The sequence below is a fragment of the Acanthochromis polyacanthus genome, chromosome 15 (assembly GCF_021347895.1).
Source record: "Acanthochromis polyacanthus isolate Apoly-LR-REF ecotype Palm Island chromosome 15, KAUST_Apoly_ChrSc, whole genome shotgun sequence".
Lineage (NCBI taxonomy): Eukaryota > Metazoa > Chordata > Actinopteri > Pomacentridae > Acanthochromis > Acanthochromis polyacanthus.
The window spans coordinates 23,005,503-23,025,645 of record NC_067127.1 but is presented as its reverse complement, the minus strand read 5'-3'; the positions used below and the strand labels follow the sequence as shown (position 1 = coordinate 23,025,645).

The window sequence follows — 20,143 nt, the reverse complement described above, 5'->3', positions numbered from 1 at the left end:
GATGGACAACTTTGCCAATATGTCTTTCTCAATACTGACTGGTTCAATTTGACATTCTGCCCCCGAGGTTAGTTGCTGTTTGTTGGCCGTTGGGAAAAAAAAAAAGAGTTCAGGTCATTAATCAGCCAATTACAGTCAGTGTGTGGACTCCCATCTTTACCATACTGTTAATTTGAGAACTCCTCCTTCCCCTTCATTTCATATTAAAAACACACTTCCTTTCTGTCTGTTCTTGGCACTAATGAAGCTCTGAAGTGTGTGAACTCCGAAGCGGTGATTGACTTACCACCCGCTCTCTGCTCTCTATAACCGGCTCAAGGACACTTCCAATTAGCGTCTCGACTGTGGTACACTAGCTTCAGTCCCTAGGCCTATCACGCTAGAGAGAAGCCATTTGATTGGGTATCTCAGGTTACTAGTACATCATGAACAGACTGGGTGGAGAAAAGGCTCAGTGCATTTTAATTTTCTCCATCTATTCTCCTTTCTCTGTTTCCCTCAGTAACTCTCTTGCCCGCGCGCTCTTTCTACGAGCTGGCAAAGCCTTTAAACAAAGTTAGATCAGTTCACCCATTCAAAGATAATTCATGAATATTAAAACAAGCAGGAACGGAGATACGTGTACAGTGCATTTTGAAAAAACAATCACGCGCTGATAGTTGTCAACGTGGCTATCATTTATATTCATATTTGTTATGCACAGTACGCACCTCATGTCCTCTAACTCAACTGATAAGGAGCTGCTCAGTATCCACCAGTATAACCTCACTATAATGCTCTTATCCCAGACAACCTTGATGATTCAATAGCACTTTTTGAACCTGCCTTTCCGTTCTTGTACTATTGTCTTTTAGTGAAGGATAATGCAAAGCAGTCAGGTCTTGAAGGAACACGTCTGTGGAGACACCCTTGGAGTGACATTGATAGTGTTTCTGGAGAAGAGTGGCAGCTCATGCTCAACACCTTTTCTTAGAGTTACAGGAATATCAATTGACTCAGACTGAAGACTCACTGTACAGTAAATGTATCAGCAAAAGTTCAAGAAAGTCAAAGAAATAACTTCATGCACCCTCTTTCACCCCGTCTCAGGTTGGGGTTGTGCTCCACTACTCGTCTTTGTCGACCATGCTGTGGCTCGGGGTGACGGCGAGGAACATTTATAAGCAGGTGACCAAGAAGCCTCCCCAGAGTCAAGACGGTGACCCACCTCCGCCCCCTAAACAGCCCCTGTTGAGGTAAGCACAAATGTCCTTGCGACGCTCCACATCCCTGCCTGCTTTGAGACGGAAAAACGTTTGCGTGCATCTGTGCCTTCGTGTGTGTGCGACCAGAGTTTTTTATGATTCTTGCTCATCCATTGCTGCCCGCTGCGTGTCTTCAGAGGTCAAGGGCTGGTTCACCGCACAATTATTTGCTTTATTTCACTTTTTCTTCCATTACATGACTTGACGGAGACTGTGAGATGTATGTGCTGTACAATTTTTAGATACTCACAGCCTAATGCTGTCCCAGCCTTCATTGATTGTCACAGGCAGCGGTGTAAGAAGCCTTTGCATCGGTAAAAGTACCCGTGCAACAATGTAAATAAAACCCATTATAGATAAAGGTTCGGCACTCGGGATTCTGCAATGAAATACAACCTTGGCACTCACATATTGTGTCATATATTACAGTATTAGATGTTTGTTAGTGGCATTTTACTGCTGGATAGTAGCTGGTTGCAGAGGAACAGCTTTAGATACGTTATATAACAGGGTCAAGCCCTCTCCAAAGATATATCATGAGATGATGAATAGAGTACAAAATAGGAAAAAGCCGTGCCACAAAATTTTGTATCTTCTTTTCTTTGGACTGAATTGCTGCTTTTTGTGAACTATTGGAGGATGTTTGGCCCCTTGCACCTTTTCTGAATGAAGGCATCTTAGACTGTTAGGAGTCTGCTCTTGTGTTGAATTTGCTGGACAAGCTCGTCCTGGACAAACTGGCAGTCAACTAAAATCTAAACAAATTGAAATATCTTCTCTTGTTCTGGAGCAGGCCTGCACAAAGCACCCATAGACGCATAGCAGGAAGTGTGATGTGCAGTAAAATCAACTGAAACATATCAAACTGTTTTTGCTGTTATTTGCAAGAGGAGAACTTATTTTACACAATTATTTTACAAGAGAAGTCTGTCTGATAAACATCATTTACCCAACACTTAACAACTTGGTTACACAAACTTAATTCACTAGACACCGACTTTGTTGACATGTGGCTCTACGTGTGCATAGCAAAACGAGCGAAAAACGAGACAAACATTGAGACACATGGAAGATTTGGTCACCAAAAGAAATGCCAAGTGATTTGTACCAAAATATTTCAGCTACAGAAAGGAAAAGATTGCCTAAAACCAGCTAAATTGTGTCAAAATTGTGCATGTTGCCACCACACAAGGCAACACGACTGAATTGTTAGGCCATTAAATTAGTTAATTTTCAAATTATTTTGTATTTTCAATAAACCCATGGATCCAGACTATGAGCTGCATCACTGCCACAATCCAATTAGCTGGTCATTGGGTCATTTCTGACCTTCCCAGAAAATTTTATTAAAATCTTTCAGTCCGTTTTTGAGTAATGTTGCTAACAGACAAACAGACGGACAAACGTACACCGATCGTCACATAAGTAATAGTTTGGATTTTTTTTTTCTGTAAGAGCTTTGAGAGCTCTTTAGATCTTGGCATGATGACACACTGCACTTACTATATCCGTGTGACTAGCCAGTTATTTTTAATTCAAATTGTGGAAATAAACACAACTTTGTATGTGTCATTTGCTTGAGATTGTCACTTTTTTCTGTCGTTTTCAAAGAGGATCAAATACTCATATATGTCAAAAAAGTCAACAATTTCCATTTTCTCTCACCTACTTTATTATGAGCGTTCATGTGCAGAGATCCTCAGACATGTATTGGAACATGTGCATGTTTTTATCCACCTTGATTTGAACTACTTCTCTTTAGGTGTTTGCTGGCCCTCTCAGAGGGCAGCAATGCCTTTACACAGATGAGTTGTTGTATTGCTTGTCTACAATGACATCCACAGCCAGTTTGCATTCTTTCACGCCTCTAGCTTTGTCCTCTCTATAGTGACATAGCTGTCAGATCTTCCCTTTTATAGCATTTGGCTCTCCTTGTGGATTTCCCCCACGTTTGCTCATGTTTAGTTCTCAGGTTTTGAACAGTTATGATTCACTTGATGTGACAGATTGATAGATGTCAGAGTTCAAAGGAGTCCAGTGAATTTCTTTTAATTTGTCAGATGACTCAGTTGAAGCCCATTTAGCTGCGACTTAGACTTAGAAGTGACATTCAAGGTGCACACTTCGGCCTCTAATAACACTAATACCAGGACTAGTGCAAGAATGACAAGCTTCTGTCTAGTATCTGTGTGTAACAGTTGACATAATATGGATAACTATTAATGTCACTCGTGAGCAGCCTTGTCTAGGCTTGTCTTGTCTTCCATTTTAACTGAGAGAACTTCAGAAACAGTTTAACTAAAGCAATCTGAATGCAGCAATGTTTACCCCGAGGGAACTATAGAGGACTGACGAGCAGCTGTTTTAATCGCATTACTGCAAGCATTGCCATCACCATTATCTGAAGCTTTGTAAGCTGTAGCACAGTAACTCCCAACCACATGTACTTGTAATTGTATTTATTGTAAGACAGACAAATTTATAATATTGTACAAAGGCACATATTGACATATTTGTGTTCAGAAGGAACAGAAGAAACATCCAAATAACCAATAAAGTGCCTTATATGATATGTGCGTTCAAAATGATACATGCATGTATGGACTGGCCACTACCTGAACTGAATGAATCTGCATATTGTACAGTTTTCTCATCGGCATAGAAGCATTCTTGCAGGCATTTATTGGTGGAAGTAGCTGAGCTGGGTGTGTAGTAAATGTTTTGGCTCAGTTATTCTGTTTGAGGCTTCCCGCTACACTGCAAGATTTAGTAAGAAGAATGGAGGGCAGATGAAAGTCAGAAGGAGGAAGAGGAAGGATGAAGAAGCAAATACTTTCAACAACCTGTTACCATGACATCACCCCATTGCCACAACTAATTACCTCGACCACCCAGGAGGATGCGGAGCCAGAAGCTTTATCACAAATCTGAATGTGTTTAGCCTTACGACCCATTTAATTCACATTGGCTTTGACACACATCAGATTGAATTTCTGCTTTTACTGATTTTTCTTTCCCCCTCAATCATTTCATTCCTTTTCTGCTTACTCCCAACATTTGGCATGTTTAAGAGGATCAGTTTTTTGGACACATGCAGCGCTCTTCCTCTGCGGTGAGAAGGTGCTGTGTGAGCTCTAATGCACATTGCGACTGTGCTGCAGAGCTGCAGAAGCCTCAATGAGAAATCCTATTAGAGGACAGTTTGAGAGGCGAGCAGAGGGTACAGCGGAACAAATGTGTGTTTGTCATTTAATCTCGTATTCAGTTTTAATGTGTCACGTTCTTGCAGCTTTTGGAGAGCGTCAAGGAGTGTCTCAGTTGCTCGGGTTTTCTTGAACCTTCAGAAATATCTCGGGGAAGATATAGCGCATGACCCCACACAAAAACATTATTTATACATGTGGAGTTGCATTGGACGTGAACCCTGCGGGAATGCCTTTCTTACTTTGTGCCGGGTGTTTTCGAGGATTTTTGTGGTACATGCAGCACTCACATGGGCATTTATCACCCATTCCACCTGAAACTAATATCTGTAAAAATCTATAAAAGAGCAGTATCATATGTCTGACATTATTAAAACTGGAATCTGCTCAATAATGTATTCCTGAAGAGTCACTGACAGTCTCTGAGGATAAGGACCCCACCAGATAAGGATCCCCTCAACCTATAAGCAGCACTTCCCTTGCAAACCAAATCCTCAGCCACCTGTGTGAATGGGGGGGTTTAATATGGAATGTTCTCGAGGCTCTCCCATCATGCACCGCTTGTGAATGAGATAATTTGTCTGGGGACAGGCGGAGGGATCGTGTGGCGCAGCAGTCGAGTTGATCCACAGTGATTGACTGTAATGCTCCCCGTCAGACAGGCTCATGCAATGAGACTTAGCAGCTGGAGACAAATCAATTTCTCCCCCCTCCCAACAACCGACCCGTTCCTCCTCATCTACCTCTTTTCCTGTCCTTCCACTCCTGACAACGTCTGATGGCGTATCCAGCTGCCGTCACACTGACCTTTGTCAAAAATCTGCACCACAGTGTCGACTGACACACCTGAAAGGCCTCCGTTCACGCTATAAAGTGACAGTCATCTGGTGTGATTGGTGCAGATCATTCCTCTAAAGGAGGGTTGTATTTTATAAGAGTGTTTTTGATATTTTGTTGAGGTGACCTTGGGAATAACACTGAACCCCTGCTTGTTAAAGAGAGGCAAAATTAAAATGCGTTGGGTAAACCACTAGGTGGCTCATTCCAGAATTGGAGGAAATTTGGGCTTCAAAATGTTTTGAAAAATAAACCTTGTCTTTTACAATTTTCTGCTACATATTCATCAATAATAGGTAGTAAACTATCAAAGGCTTGATTGGCTAAGCTTACACACCAATGGTACCTTTTTTATTCCATGATTTATTTGTTGTTTGCTAACCCTACTCTAACCACAGTAACAGGCAGTGTTGGGCAAGCTACTTGGAAACTGTAATGAGCTAAGCTACCAGCTACTCTGTGTTAAATCAAGCTTCACTACACTGAAGCTATGACCCACAGAAATGTAGCAAGCTAAGCTACAGCAATACGGCCAAAGTAGCTTAATACATTGAAGTTACTTTTTTTTCTTACCAAAAAATTTCAGGGACTAATGAAGTCAGTCAAACGGAGACAAGAAAATGCTGACTTGTTTATTATTAAACCATCATTTTTGTTCTCAGTGCTCCAAACTTAGTAAATTGATACACTGAGGAATATGTGGAGCTATATTTAAAATGAATCAACCTTTTTACATTAGAAATCATTGTTTTGATTTTCTTTTAGTTTGTATTGCAGACATAATGTATCTGATAATTAAGTTGCAGTAGCTTATATTAACACACCACTTACATTGGAGGGTATAATAGGTTACATTTGATATCATTTCCATATAAAGTAAGCAATATTATAGTAAGACAATTTTATACATAATTTGGGTATTCACGTTGGGTATTAAATCAAGTTTTATTTCTTAAGTCTAATATCTATGTAAAATCATTCAATGCTTTCCCAAAGTGCTGTATCCACTACTACTTAACTCAATTTTGGTCTTGAGTGTAAGATTAAGATATTTAATCATTTATGCCATCACTTTTGTTTCCCTTTCTGTTATTTTTTTCAGCCATTTGCTCATTAGTGTTAACAGTAATACTGAAGAAGACAGATTTTGGTTTTACTGTTACCTCGTTTTCTCCCATACCTCTTCCCTCCTATATGTATCAGTTTAATTATTTAATTCCCCAATTTATACATATTCACACACTGCCACCACAACCTTACGCTTAATTTAATTAATTTACTGCCACGCGAATTTTAGATGTTGAAAAGTAGCTCGTTTGTGTGTGCATCTTATACTGCGGTTGACATGTGGTGGTTAGCTAACTGCTGCTGGTTGTGCATATTCGGTAGTCACCTGTATATGGGTTCTCTGATTTGTATTTGACGTCTTTGAAGTTGACAGAAACTTCGCCTTGGGCTGGCACAGTAGGCATCTGAAAACAACTTTTCTCCGTTTTTTCACAAAAACTGATAACTATTTAGGTAGGGCCACGGTGACTCTGACTCCTTCTCTGCCATCTCTCAGTGAACTGAAGCGAGCGTCTGTGTGTGTGGATCCAGTGAAGTCGCAGGAAGGGATTGTTGAATGACGACATCAACAGTTCCTCCGCTTCTATTGGTCGACACAGACATGTCGGCGTTTGGAGAGGATGTCACTGTCTGATCCTTAAAAGTGTGAGATGAGACTGCAGCAGAGCAGAAAGCTCCGCTTCAAGCAGTTCAACATTCATCATTTTAAAATGTAGCTTTTTGCGTTCGCTACCGCGCTACATGACCAAAAGATTAGCTAAGCTGTTGAAACGTTTTTTGATTTTGTAAACAACGACGCTACCACGTCGTTACAGAAAAATGTAGTTAAACTACTAACGACGCTATTTGTAGTGACGTTACTGCCCAACACTGGTAACAGGGTTGCTAATCCATGCTAATGTTAGCTTTTTCTCAGCAGTAGAAGGTAGATATTTAGCTGGCTGTTACTGCTGACCAAGAGGACAAACTTACTGATGGGGAACAGTCAAGAAAAAAGTAAAAAGAATTTGTCTCGTCCTGACAATATGCATGAGGTAGAGTGAGACATTCAAACAACGCTGAAAATGTTTTGAAAATATGACAAATACAAAGCTGACATAGTGTAGCTCTATGCATTCTTGGAAAACTGTTTGATGATGTTAATTACAGCATATCGTGTGATTCACTGTTTTCTGCTTCTTCTTCTACCTGCTAAAAAGATTATGTTAACAGGGCTGTTGAGGGACACATGTTCCATGCATAATCAGTATTATTTCAAATATTATCTTGATTTAAAAAGATGTTCCCACAATTCCAAGCGACACCAATGAAAAAAAATACCAAAAAAAGGAGATTTAGGTTTTATTTTAACTGTTTTATTTGTGATTCAATTTGATCATCATCAAGATGGGACAAGAGAAAAATGGCATTTTAGGGAGAACTCCAAACTTAATTGGCATTTTTAAAAACATTTTCAAACATTCTTTTCTCCTAATTTTTTTTTTAGATATGGTCTCAGGAAAAGTGCATTTACACAACAACTGCATGTTTTAGTATTTTGTACATGGATTTTTTTTTTTTTAATTTGATGGGTAGGACATAAAATCCTCCAATTCTTGAATGACCCAGGTAAGGAGATGCCATGTAAGTGAAGCCCATTTACTACTTTCACTTCCAGTATAGATTCTCCGATATCTATTAAATGTCATTTATTTCTCACCAGATGTCAGTACTGACATTAAACTCTAAATGTGTCTCTGAATGAGCAGTCTTTTGTGATGTCATAACAGGATAAGCTCTAGCCCCAGATGATGGCAGGTTTTCTTTTTGCAAAGTATCTGATGAAAACTCTTCAACATTAATGAAAATGCTACCATATTGACTGGTAAATGAGGATGTCAGTCATGAGATTGGCTAAGGTTCGGGTAGTCTCAGCTTTCTCCTCCCTTGTGCTACTTGAGATGAACTATTTTTAAATACCCCTTCACTACAGGAAATAACAGCAGCCTATGAGTAGGAACATGGACAATTTCTTTCGCCTGTATTTATGTTCTTTTGCTAAAATATCCATTTTAATGCTTACCTCCCTGCATGCAAAACTTCAACGAAAACAATTCCCCCTTCACTGTCTTGCAGTGGCACCGTTGAACCACCTTGGCCTTCGTACCACCGAAGGCAGTTGTGATTGATTAAAGAAATGCAGACAAAGCAGAGTGTTTCTCCCTCCTGAAGCAGAATTCTACTGAGGTGCAACCAGATACCTGTAGATCATTATAGAATTTGGATAAGACTGTTGACTTTGGTTAAGGTAAGAATATCAGGCCAGAGGCAGAGCTGGGTGGTTGTGCCTTTGATAACCTGCAAAACAAACATTGCCATGTGCCTCCAGCAGCTCAGTTGGATATAAAGCTACAGATACTGAAACAGCCCGCTTGGGACAAAGATACAACCAGTAGTATAACAGGCATGGTAAAACTGCCTATCTGTGCAGTATTTTGGCTGAAACTTGAAATACACAGAGCTTTACACGAACTTGTTTAAAGGAGTTATAATGTGGGACCTTTAATGCTGCGGTATCAATCCTATCAGCTAACTCTTGGCAAGCAAATGTGCATGCTGCACTTTCCAAAATGTGGGATCTGTCTCTTTAGAGTCACTTTGTCCATTAAAGGGTATCCAAACCTGCAGGATGTACTTTAACCTGAGTGCATACATTATTGTTGAATCCTCCAGTTTTACCCATACGCCTTTGCCCTGTGCTGGAGCTGGATATGACCATCAGCTGTCCCCAGCTGTGCTATGTATATCCTGGACCGGGTCCAGGGAGAGGACAGTGCATAAGCAGGGGGACAAGGATGGGAGGGGAGTCACTGTGTAGCTGCTGGCTAAAAGGCACTTCAGGGTCTATTTATATCAGATCATTGCTGTTCCTAAACTCACTCAAAAGCACAACTCTGCATACGCAGCCATTTTGTCAGACTTTGAAGGCCTCCTTAATAAACCAGCCAACAAGAAAGTGTGTGTGAGCCAACAAGAAAGTGTGTGTATGTGTGTGTGTGTTCATGCAAGACTGCATTGGCCAGAGTTTTAATGCGATGGAGCACCTTTTTTTGCATAGAAACAGGCCAGCAAGTAGGCTGTAATTGATCATGCTGGATACAGTTTCTGCGTGTACACAACACATGTTTTTCTTGGGAACAGTCTCTGGGATACAGAAGCTGGCTGTATTTCTAAAGGGGATACAGGGGAATGAGGGTTAGAAAACGTAGGGGGCTTTAACATCTACGAGTTCTTCTCATTTATGCTTATCTGGCTGACGGGTGTGTAAATGACTTTCTGTTGGAGGAGGGTCCCCCGAGGGAACTATTCCACTCAGAAGCATTGACAGGCCGGTAATGCCCCACACCCCCACCCCCACCCCTCCACACACACTCACACACACAGACACACACACACAGCCCAGACAAACATCTTGATTGTAATTGAATTTCGGGGATGGCTGCTGTGAAAAAAAGAGAGAGAGAGAGAGAGAGAGAGAGAAAGAGACACAATGCGAAGAGATGGAAGAGGGGAAACTGAGGATGAAGATGGAGGAAGATGGAGTGGTGGAGAAAGGTTAGAGTAGTGACAGAGGCTTAGATTGAACAGGAAGGAAGAGGAAATAGCATAGTGTTATATCGGAAAGTGGATGACAGTGCAGAGAGAAACGACAAGGACAGTGCAGGGAGGGAGTCAGTGGGAGGGATTAGCTTTGTTTCTGAACTGAATTCTTGAGGCTCATACTATCTTTACTGTGGATTTTGTTCTTTACATGTATGTCAGCATACTAAAAGTGTACCTGCAGGAGAAGAATAAGTACAGACTGTTTTCCCAGTTAACATCAGAACATCTGTCTTGGGAACATTTAATTTGACACGGTATAAACAGAGCTAAACAGGGTCATACCTCGGGGGATGCTGCAGTGTTGTTAAGTTCATACTTTATTAGATTCTCTTCACAACTTTCTACCAATGTTGTTATAGTTTTTTTTCTCCTTTGATCACCTTGTGTGAGCACAGTTGCTCAGTGGTTAAAACTGTAGCCTTGCAGCAAAAGATCCCCAGTTCAAGCCCTGGCCTGGGCCTGGGATCTTTCTGCATGGAGTTTACATGTTATCCCTGTGCGTGTTAAATTGTCTGTAGGTGTGAATGTGAGTGTGCTTGTCTCTATGTGTAGTGCTGTGATAAGCTGGTGATCTGTCCAGGGTGTCTCCTGCTTTCACCGTAAGTCAGCTGGGGTAGACTCCAGCCCAGCTGCGACCATAATGAGGATTAAGCGGTGTATAGATAATGGATGGATGGATGGATGGATGGATGGACCTTATGATCAGTATCTCTTTTACTGGATGGATGGATGGATGGATGGACCTTATGATCAGTATCTCTTTTACTTCACAAGGATGCATAGTTAACCCTTGCATCTGGATTTTTCCTTCTCGGTCTCCTCAGTTGCTCTCAAGGTATTTATTGGAGTAAGGTATAGCACACATCAAATGAAACTGCATGACCTGACCTTTCCAACAATGCCAGTTGCTTGTCAGTGTGATGTGTTCGTGAGAATAATAACTTTAAATTTCCAATAAAATTTCATCATAGTTACAACCATCAAACAGCTGTATGTCCATGTCCACACCCAATATTGTTGTTCGAAAAGATGCACAGATATGCTAAAATCTACATGTTATCATCTATACAGTTCAGTCATTGATAGATGCGTTACTATCAGCGATTGCTTAGATGATAGCTGCGTTGATATTGTATCACAAGAACAAGCAGAATTGGGGCTTAGTAATTATGCATATTTGTACCTGCTGAAGTAGTAAAGACAGATCAAACTTTTGCAAAGTAATATCTTTACTAATTGCTTCATACATTTTCACACTCCTGCATCTCAGCTGAATAAGCACAAAGTCCTGTTTGATTCATAATATAGGCCTGCTGCATATCACAATCAACAACAGAACATTCTGATGACTAGTTGTTTCTCTTTGCACTAAAGAGAGTTTGGAAACTGGAGCAAATGTCTGCATTGTCTCCAGCATTGGACTTACATTGCACGACATGTTTGAAAAATAAACATTAAAAAGATTCAAAAGTTGTGGTCAAAACATGCATGCAGGTCTGGTTGGATATCAAGTAAACAGTAGTGACCCTAGATTCTGGGGGGCCCAAGGCAAAGTGGCCTTCAAGGGGACAATTATTATAAGGGTGAGGTGTGGGTGGGCAAACAGTTCCCTTGTTGGACAACCCTTTAAGTAATCTACTGTGTGTGTACGTTTCAGTGAATAAAATAATGGCAGGTATTTTGTCAGACACTGAATACATATTTCCCCTTACTTCTAAATCATACAGCACCCCATCATCATGTTTAAATGTTGCCCACTTCTAAATAATCTCAATACACAACTATGAAAGCAGTTAATGGTGAGATATATGTGAAAGCACAGCAAATTCACAATACAAAATGTATGCTTGATATCGAGGCTAATGAAATTTCTGAAATTTCAATATCGTAGGGCAGACATGACGTCTTACGAAATCTGAAAATGACAGCTGTTGCAGGGGCTTTGGTGCAAACAGGGCAAGTGCAACATTAGAGCACATTGTAATTTGAACAGTGCATTTCTATTGTCTTCTAATCTTTGCAGCAAAATTATTATTCCACCAAGGAAGGTGGCGGAGTTATGTGACGATCGACGTTGGTCTGTCTGTCTGTCTGTCCTTCCGTTTGCAACATTATTCAAAAACGGACTAACGGATTTGGATGAAATTTTCTGGGAAGGCCAGAAATTACACATGAAACAAGTGATTAGATTTTGGCAGTGATGCAGGTTATAGTCTGGATCACAGATTTATTAAAGATTTCTGTGTCATTGTAAGCATGGCGTCACTGTAAGGGGCTCGACACACGGGAAGCGACAACAGTCGCGCTCCATTCATTATCTATGGCTGTTGTGCGACGAGACGAACATCCCCCTTCCCAACAACGTGGCGGCTACATTCGTGCATATGAAATTTCACGCGCGTTCACGTAGACGTGCACCCGCTGGCTTGCGACACGATACAAGAAAGCTGAAAAATGTTGAACGTTTGTCACTGTCGCCTGGAGCTTCAACCAATCAGCGAGGGTTTCACTCACTGATCAATGAGCTTACAGCATGTTACACAGTACAGTTCGCTCCTATACATTAATGGTCCGCTTTGGAAAAAAGTTCTGGGCTAAGGTGAAAGTAGGCCCGGAATTTTTCTGGATCTTTTTTGAGATCTGGCATCAAATGGTGGTATTCTCCATGCTCTTTCCGAGTTTGCAATATGGCATGGACCCAGGGTCGTTTCTTTCTTTTATAAGCCAATGTCAAGATTAAAATTTCAGCTAAATCAAGCAATATCTTCAGGCTCATCATCTTTATGCTTTTCTGTCATGAAACTCTTTGAAAACGTAAAAAATCCCTCCAATTTCACAGCCAATCAGAAGTGAGGGAGACAAGCGATCTTTGCTTTTGCACAGCGCGACGTGTGTCGCCGTCGTCTGCCGCTGCCAAGTATCACGCACCGTGTGTTGAATTTATCTCCTGTTGCGATGACTTTCGCATTCCCCCCTCAACTGTCGCTCCCTGTGTGTTGAGCCCCTAACTATGACAACAAGTGAACACTGTGTCAGCTGCCTGCTGGCGATCACGATCCCATAACAAATCAACTGCTGCGGACTTATCGGGACTTATTTGTTGAAAACGATACAAGGAACAATTGATTAAATTGTGGGCGTGTTTCCAAGTCCCATCAATTCCTGCCATCCGCTACATATTTAGGTCGCGCGATTCGGTACACATACATAACACATGCCTGTGCTCATTTGGTCATTTTGGTTGTGGGTACATCTATATTACACAGCCACATTCTATGTTACTGTGATTTCTGATCATCAGTAACTATAAAACTAATTCTGCATTTCTAAAACAAAAATGCTGCATTTCTGGCAATGCCATATGGGGGAATGAACAGCCTTGGCGTTGTACTGCGCTCTCTGAGTGCTTTTCTAGTTCCTACTGCAGTTACTCTCTAAAATTGTAAAATCCTGCCTCACAGTATTATGATCAGCTGTGCAGTGTTTTGTCATCTGATAGCATTTCAAACTAATGGATCTACAACTCAATCCGACCTTCCAAATTGTGTTTCATTGTCTCATAGGCACTTGAATCAACAAATCCCCCTGTGTTGTTTAATGCAGCTCAACTCTGTTTGGAAAGCTGGGATAATTGCTATTCACACTACAACGACTTACTCTCTAAAAATAATTTAAGCCAACCTGAGGATACAAGCTCAAACTGCAAGGTTTTTTTTTTTATCAGTGAGACATCGGAAATTTCTAATGTTTGATAAGCCAATTTAAATCCACTGTCCTCCTTCTGCTCTTCTCAAATCCAGGTTTCTCTTCTCATCTGCTGAGCTGTAATGAATAGCCCATAAATTGCAGAAACGACTGCTGACAAGTTCATCGTGCTGCCATCGACGGGAAACACATTTGTTTATATCGTAAAATTTACACTTAGGTTCGTAGCAATAAAACGAAATTGTAGGTCTGATGGCTCCCAGAGAGTGTGATCACAAGCACACTGACGAGTTCGAAAGCTACACATCAGTAATCTTGTTTTGTTTCTTTCTCAAGACGCTCGTATTTGGGCAAAGGATCTGTTCCCATGCCTGTTCCCTTGTGTCATGGTTTGTTATTATAGTTGAGACAATACACTTAAGTTGAGTTAATACAGAGTTATTTGGGGTCAGCCAAGCGCTTCACTCACTGCGCAAATCCATAATTTCATCTGTCACTTTGTTTGTCTGGGTGTTTTGGTTATTATCTTTCCTCTGTGTATCTAACACTGTTCCTCAGTCTTATTTTTGACAGCATGTTGTTGTAATCCAGATGTGAGATACCGGATTTGTAAATGCCTTTTTCCAGCAAACATTCCTTCTCACGCATGCTGTCTCACTCTCTCTGTCTCTGTTCTTCCCTCTGTAACCTCACAGATTTTATTTAGTCAGTGGAGGAGTGCCCCTCATCATCTGCGGGGTCACGGCAGCCGTCAATATAGACAACTACGGCAGCGGGGAGCAAGCACCATAGTAAGTCCTAGATTTGCTTTTGCTCTCAAGGTTAAATCAAACCCTCTGTTGATGTTTCGCACCATTTAAAGCAACTCAACTGTGTTTTCCCTCATTAATTACTTCCAGAAATAAACCTTGTTTGATATTTTCAAGCTAAGTTGCATGTATGTTTACATGGACGGCATCTATCGACACAGTTTCTTCTTAACACTTGACGTCTCTTTGATGAATGCGTATTTAAATTAGTTTTTCTCTGCTAAGTAAACGGCACACCCACGATCCGTGTGCAGTGTTTGTGTGTGCTCAACATTCAATTGGAAACAGGTAATAGAGTTTTATTGTTCAGTGTTTCTGTATGAACAATAATCAAACTGTTAAAATGCATTGGTTTTCATGTGTGTTGCAGCTGCTGGATGGCATGGGAGCCCAGCCTGGGAGCCTTCTTCGGCCCCGTGGCCTTCATCGTCCTGGTGACCTGCATCTACTTCCTCTGCACCTTCATCCAGCTGCGGCGACACCCCGAAAAGAAGTATGAGCTCAAGCAGCTGACAGAGGAGCAGCAGAGGCTTGCCGCCGTCGATGTGCCGACACACTGCCACCAGGGGGCCGAGCCTGGAGCCTTGGCAGCCTCCGCCAGCGGGAGCCACTGCCCTGCCGGCTGCCCGGGGGTTCCCATCAACCCTGCACTGCTGGCCAATGAGCACTCCTTCAAGGCTCAGCTACGAACGGCGGCCTTCACACTTTTCCTGTTCCTGGCCACCTGGACTTTCGGAGCGCTGGCGGTGTCACAGGGCCACTTCCTGGACATGATCTTCAGCTGCCTGTACGGTGCCTTCTCCGTCACCCTCGGTCTCTTCATCCTCATTCATCATTGTGCCAAGCGGGATGATGTCTGGCATTGCTGGTGTTCCTGTTGTCCCGGACGACACGCCAACGCCTGCTCCGGTGCCCATGGGCCTGCTCAGGCAAGGCCCAAGGTCAACGTGAATGGAGATACCCCAGGACATGGCCACGGTCACAGCCACTGCCACCATGACTCACCATGTCAGGGTAAAGCACTGATCAGCTGCAGTCATGGCAGCTTAGGTCACTGTAAACACGCCGCCCTTCCGTCTTCACAAAATCACGTGACGTGTCTGGCACCGGTGACCCCATGCTGCGCCGCACTGCACAGCCAGCAGCTGATGGAGGAGGAGCCTGCAGCCACACATGTGCTGCTACATGCTGACCCAGAGGGTTACCGGCCAGGAATCCAGCTGCATCCCTGCCTAAAGAGCAGCAGGACTAAAGGCCGTCACTTCAGCCGCAGAGCTGGAGCTGCCTCTTGTGGAGCAGGGGGCGAGAGGGAGTACGCCTATCACATCCCTCGAGCGGGGACGGAGGCAGCGTGCACAGCTCACACACTGACAGCCCACACAGCACACACGAGCGTCACGCCCACATCTGCCCACATCTGGCCCACGAGGGCCATCACGATGGGCACCACACATGCCACGCTGCTGCAGCCACGCACGAGTCCCTGGCATGCCATAATCCCTGCCACAGGCATATCTGCTGTGCCAAGGCAGACCTTTTCCCCTCTCTGTGCCCGGGAGAGGCAGGAGAAACAGGCGTCTTCTTGTGTGGCTGTGGCAAGGTGGGTGAGGAGGACCCGCTAGCAGCACATCACCATCTGGAGATGCACGCCCCGCGCAGACAATCCTACCCCCAGAACCCCCCAATCAGAATGGGATTCTAAAAGGGGGGCTGCATGAAGGACTCCTGTACACCTCGGACAGCACAGGAAATATACGCACTGGACCCTGGAAGAATGAAACTACTGTGTAGTGTGAGAAGGAAAAACAGGGGATGAAGGCAGCTCTCCTGCCTCGTCCTGCCAAAAATAAACACTCGCCTCCCTTTCTAGAATTTAAAAAAAAAAAAGAATTGAATAACATTTTAAACATCACAATCAGCGTGGGATATTTTTATTTTAATGTCCTCATGTTTTTATGTGTATTGTTTTACTGTACAGAAATCTGATATCATGCAAATGCTTCCTGAAGAGCATCCATAGACAGAACAGTCTCTTCCATCACAAAGAATTTGTGAAATGTGTGTCACATCATGCCATCAGATGTAATTGAAGGTATTTCCACTGTTCCATATTACTACAGATCTATTTCTCTCTCTATATATATATATATATATAAATACAAGAAAATGAATGGTTGTGCGTATGAATATGTGTGTTAGTGCTCAAAGGCAACACGCTGCAAGATTTTTTTACACCTTGAACCTGAATCCATCGATAGTCTACTATGACAGTGAACCTCCAGTACTTAAAAGAACTCTTGGCATCCATGTTTTAGATGACTAAACCAGCAATTTTAGACTTCATGGGTACTTTTGCCATTCAGTCAAGCAACTGTGAATATCTACTAGAGATTTTCTAAATAATATACAAAGATACTGTCGCTTGCCAGAGGTGTGTGGGTGCCAGTTCAGTTGTGAAAACTCAAAGCAACAGTAAAAGAGAAGTGAAATTAAGCCTCCTCTTACCAAGGTTGGTATTGATTGTGCTGTCTATATGATGTCTTCACTATTGTGTTACCTTTTTTTTTTTTTTTTTTGTCTGGAGAGAAGTAAATAACAGCACATCAACAACCAGGCCATTGTGAATAGAGAGTTGGTGTCAATGAGTCGCTGGATCCCGTGCAGTTTTTCTATTAGTGTTGTGCCACATAGAGCCAGCTACCCGCAGCGAGTTCATTGCCAAACAAGTGTTTTTATTCTCTTCAGCTTAGCTTGGACATGCTTCATGTGACAATAGAAATCTGCATATGACTCTCTGTAAAATGAATCAACTTTTTTGTGTGGTCATAGAAAAAAAAACAACAAGCTGCTTAAACACCAATGATGTCCGACTATTTTCCCTTTTAGTAGAAACTATTAACATGTCAACCTCACTAAGTATTGGCTAAAGCTGAAAAAAAAATGACATGGAATCGAGAGAACATCCCTTTATACTTTATTTATTTTTAACTTGTCTTATGAAAGCCCCAAAGCATGCATGCCTGTATCTAGCTATATTTTAATAGTGTAAATGAATGCCTGTCCATGAGCATTTTATTTGCCTTGATCCGATACAACTGTTGCAGCTTGTCGTGTTTTATTTTATTCACACTCTTGGGTTACTCCTTTTTTCCAGTGAATACTGTGCTATTCTCTCCCAGGTAACTTCCATTCAGCAAGACTTTAAGCTGAGATTTATCCTGGAATCCAGTCCAGAAAAATGTATTGTTCTGCTTTGGTAGATAACTTGTGTCAAGAGAGACAAGGCTGAAGTATGGATCATTCTTTTGTTACCGTGAAGGTCACATTCTCTTTGAAGAATTGCCATTCAGAAGAGAAAGCAGAGGGGTCTCTGTATTGATTTAGAAGCACTTGTTTGTTTTATGAATGATGGTATTGAATATGATGCTCCAGACAAAACCAGTCATACATTTCGTCAGAAAAGGCAACTCAACGCAGCGCATTTAATCTCACCGCTAACCCTAGCGAAAACCACCTCAGCATGCACACCATCTCTTTATCCATCTTGTGCACTCTTGTCTGTATATATAGAATTGGTTTCTGATGAAATATTTTATATGAGATTTAAAATATTTAAGAATAAAATAAGTCTATATGTAAAGAAAGTTGTATGGGGAAAAAAACTGACCTCTCAATGTTTATACTCAGTATCTGAGTTTAGAAATGTCCTTCTTGTTTTCAAATGCCTTTTTTCTGTTGACTTCATAAAGTATGCAGACTCGCTATGTGTTGTGAGACTTATCCTGTCCTATCAGAAATAGAAATGCACTACCCACGATAACGTTTGGCCTGCCAGAAAACAGTATGTTTATAACAGATATACTAGTTCAGACAGAAATACCTGCATTAAAAAAGTGACTTCTGCAGAGAAGAAAAGTGAAACACTAATGTGATACTCCCTTTATTTGAATGGCAGGCTGTGAATAGTGAAAGGAGGCCCGAGCAGACATCAGCGATGATGCATGATCGTCATAGCTTTGCACAGGGCCACTGGAGTTATTTCCAGGGTCTTGGACAAAATGGGATATTACAGACCCAACTTATGAGTTATAAAATATAGGCCCACAATTGATCATACAATACAAGCTCCTTTGAGCCACCTTGGATGCTGGCAGTCAGCGGCCCTGGCTTTATAGTTATTGGAAAGGGATTTGTAACAGTATCACAACAAAATCAGACCTGTCCCACAAAACCCATATTAAACTGAGAGAACACTGGTGTAGGTTAATTGCTGTACAACATGTGTATTTGCTGGTGGTGTGTCTTTGGAGCAGCCTGAGCTTCTCAGTGTCTGTGAGGCGATGTGTTTGGTATCGCAGGCCGCCTTCACTGTTGTCATCAGTCGCAGATGTACTGCCCTAAACGAGCTTGCTGGCTTAGTTTCGGCTCACCAGACGGCTGCTGGAATATTCACCTGTGGTACTGTGACAAAACCTAAAGCCAGTTTTCACTTTTTTCTACATTGACACAGATTCCAATAAATGTATTTTTTCACCATGCAACGGATGAGAGCGTCTTTGGCTTGTGTTTATGTGTCCGCCACCTGTGCGCATGCGACCTGTGTGATGATGAATGGGAGTGATAGCCGAAGCCTGTTTTTTGTTGTTGTTGTTGTATTTTTTTTCCTACTCAGTTCTACTGTGTTTATATCTTCTGACAGCGTGATGGAAATTGACATGTCTTATGGAGTCACCACAGGGGAGGAATTCAAGTGATAGCAGGCTTGACTATTGCTGTGTGTGCGAGTGTGTTGCGTGCAGTGCATGGCCAGACCTTGTCCACATACATGCACAGGCGTCCACGTGTGCACACAGCACCCAGGAACTGAGACCGTGTGTCTTCCGTGCATCACGAATCCCACCCAGATTTGACAGACCATGAAACGCCTGAGTGCTTTTAATATGCAGCTGGATTTTTTTTCCCCCTTGCAAGGCCACACGGCTCCCCCTCTCCTCCCTCATGACTGAAAGCCATGAGATCCAGACTGAACATGAGTGCTGCGGGGTGTGTCTGAAAGGTGACTTATGGACGTCTCATATCAAAATATTTTGTGTGACAAATTGGCATCAGTGGCGCTTGTATAGATACTACGCAAGGCTGCCAGGGATGAATTCCTGGAGTGTGTCTTTGAGCCAGTTTTGTGCTGCCACTTTCAGCTCAGCACAGAGAGTCAAACACAGCAAAAGGATGTTTTGTTAAGTGTAAAACTGAAGTCCACAGTAGGTGAGACAGCTGTGGGTTGGCGAAGGGAGAAATTGGCCCAGGAAGGCATCTGTTTCATTAAAAATATATCTGATTTTAGCAAGACAGATGCGTGCTTATGAAACAATTAACTGTGCTTTAATTTCCTGTTGTAATAAATAGGTTTGTAAATAGGAGCCAGAGAGGAAGACGAAGGCGGAAGATGAAGTGAGAGTGTGCCTGATAAAAAGCTTGTGTGACAATATGGTGCATGCATGGTAAGGAATTCAGATATACGGTCTGATCGGATTTCTCTGAGGCTTTCAGATAATGGTGTATGAGCTGTACATATGATGAAGGGCGTGATTTCTGAGTCTCTTTGTAGGCCTGTCTCTTAACACTTGCCCTGACAGCA

At 42.2% G+C, this 20,143-nt stretch overlaps 1 protein-coding gene across 1 annotated transcript in view; it reads left to right on the top strand.

The window, feature by feature from the left end:
* The window catches only part of LOC110967819 (adhesion G protein-coupled receptor A3), a 228,203-nt gene extending 209,150 nt beyond the window's left edge, over positions 1-19,053 (top strand). The window contains 5 exon segments of the mRNA XM_022217540.2: positions 1,090-1,235; positions 14,395-14,490; positions 14,879-15,831; positions 15,834-16,190; positions 16,193-19,053. Of these exon segments, the coding sequence (XP_022073232.2) occupies positions 1,090-1,235; positions 14,395-14,490; positions 14,879-15,831; positions 15,834-16,190; positions 16,193-16,299 (1,659 nt within the window). The 3' untranslated portion in view covers positions 16,300-19,053.
* Positions 19,054-20,143: the final 1,090 nt, after the last annotated feature.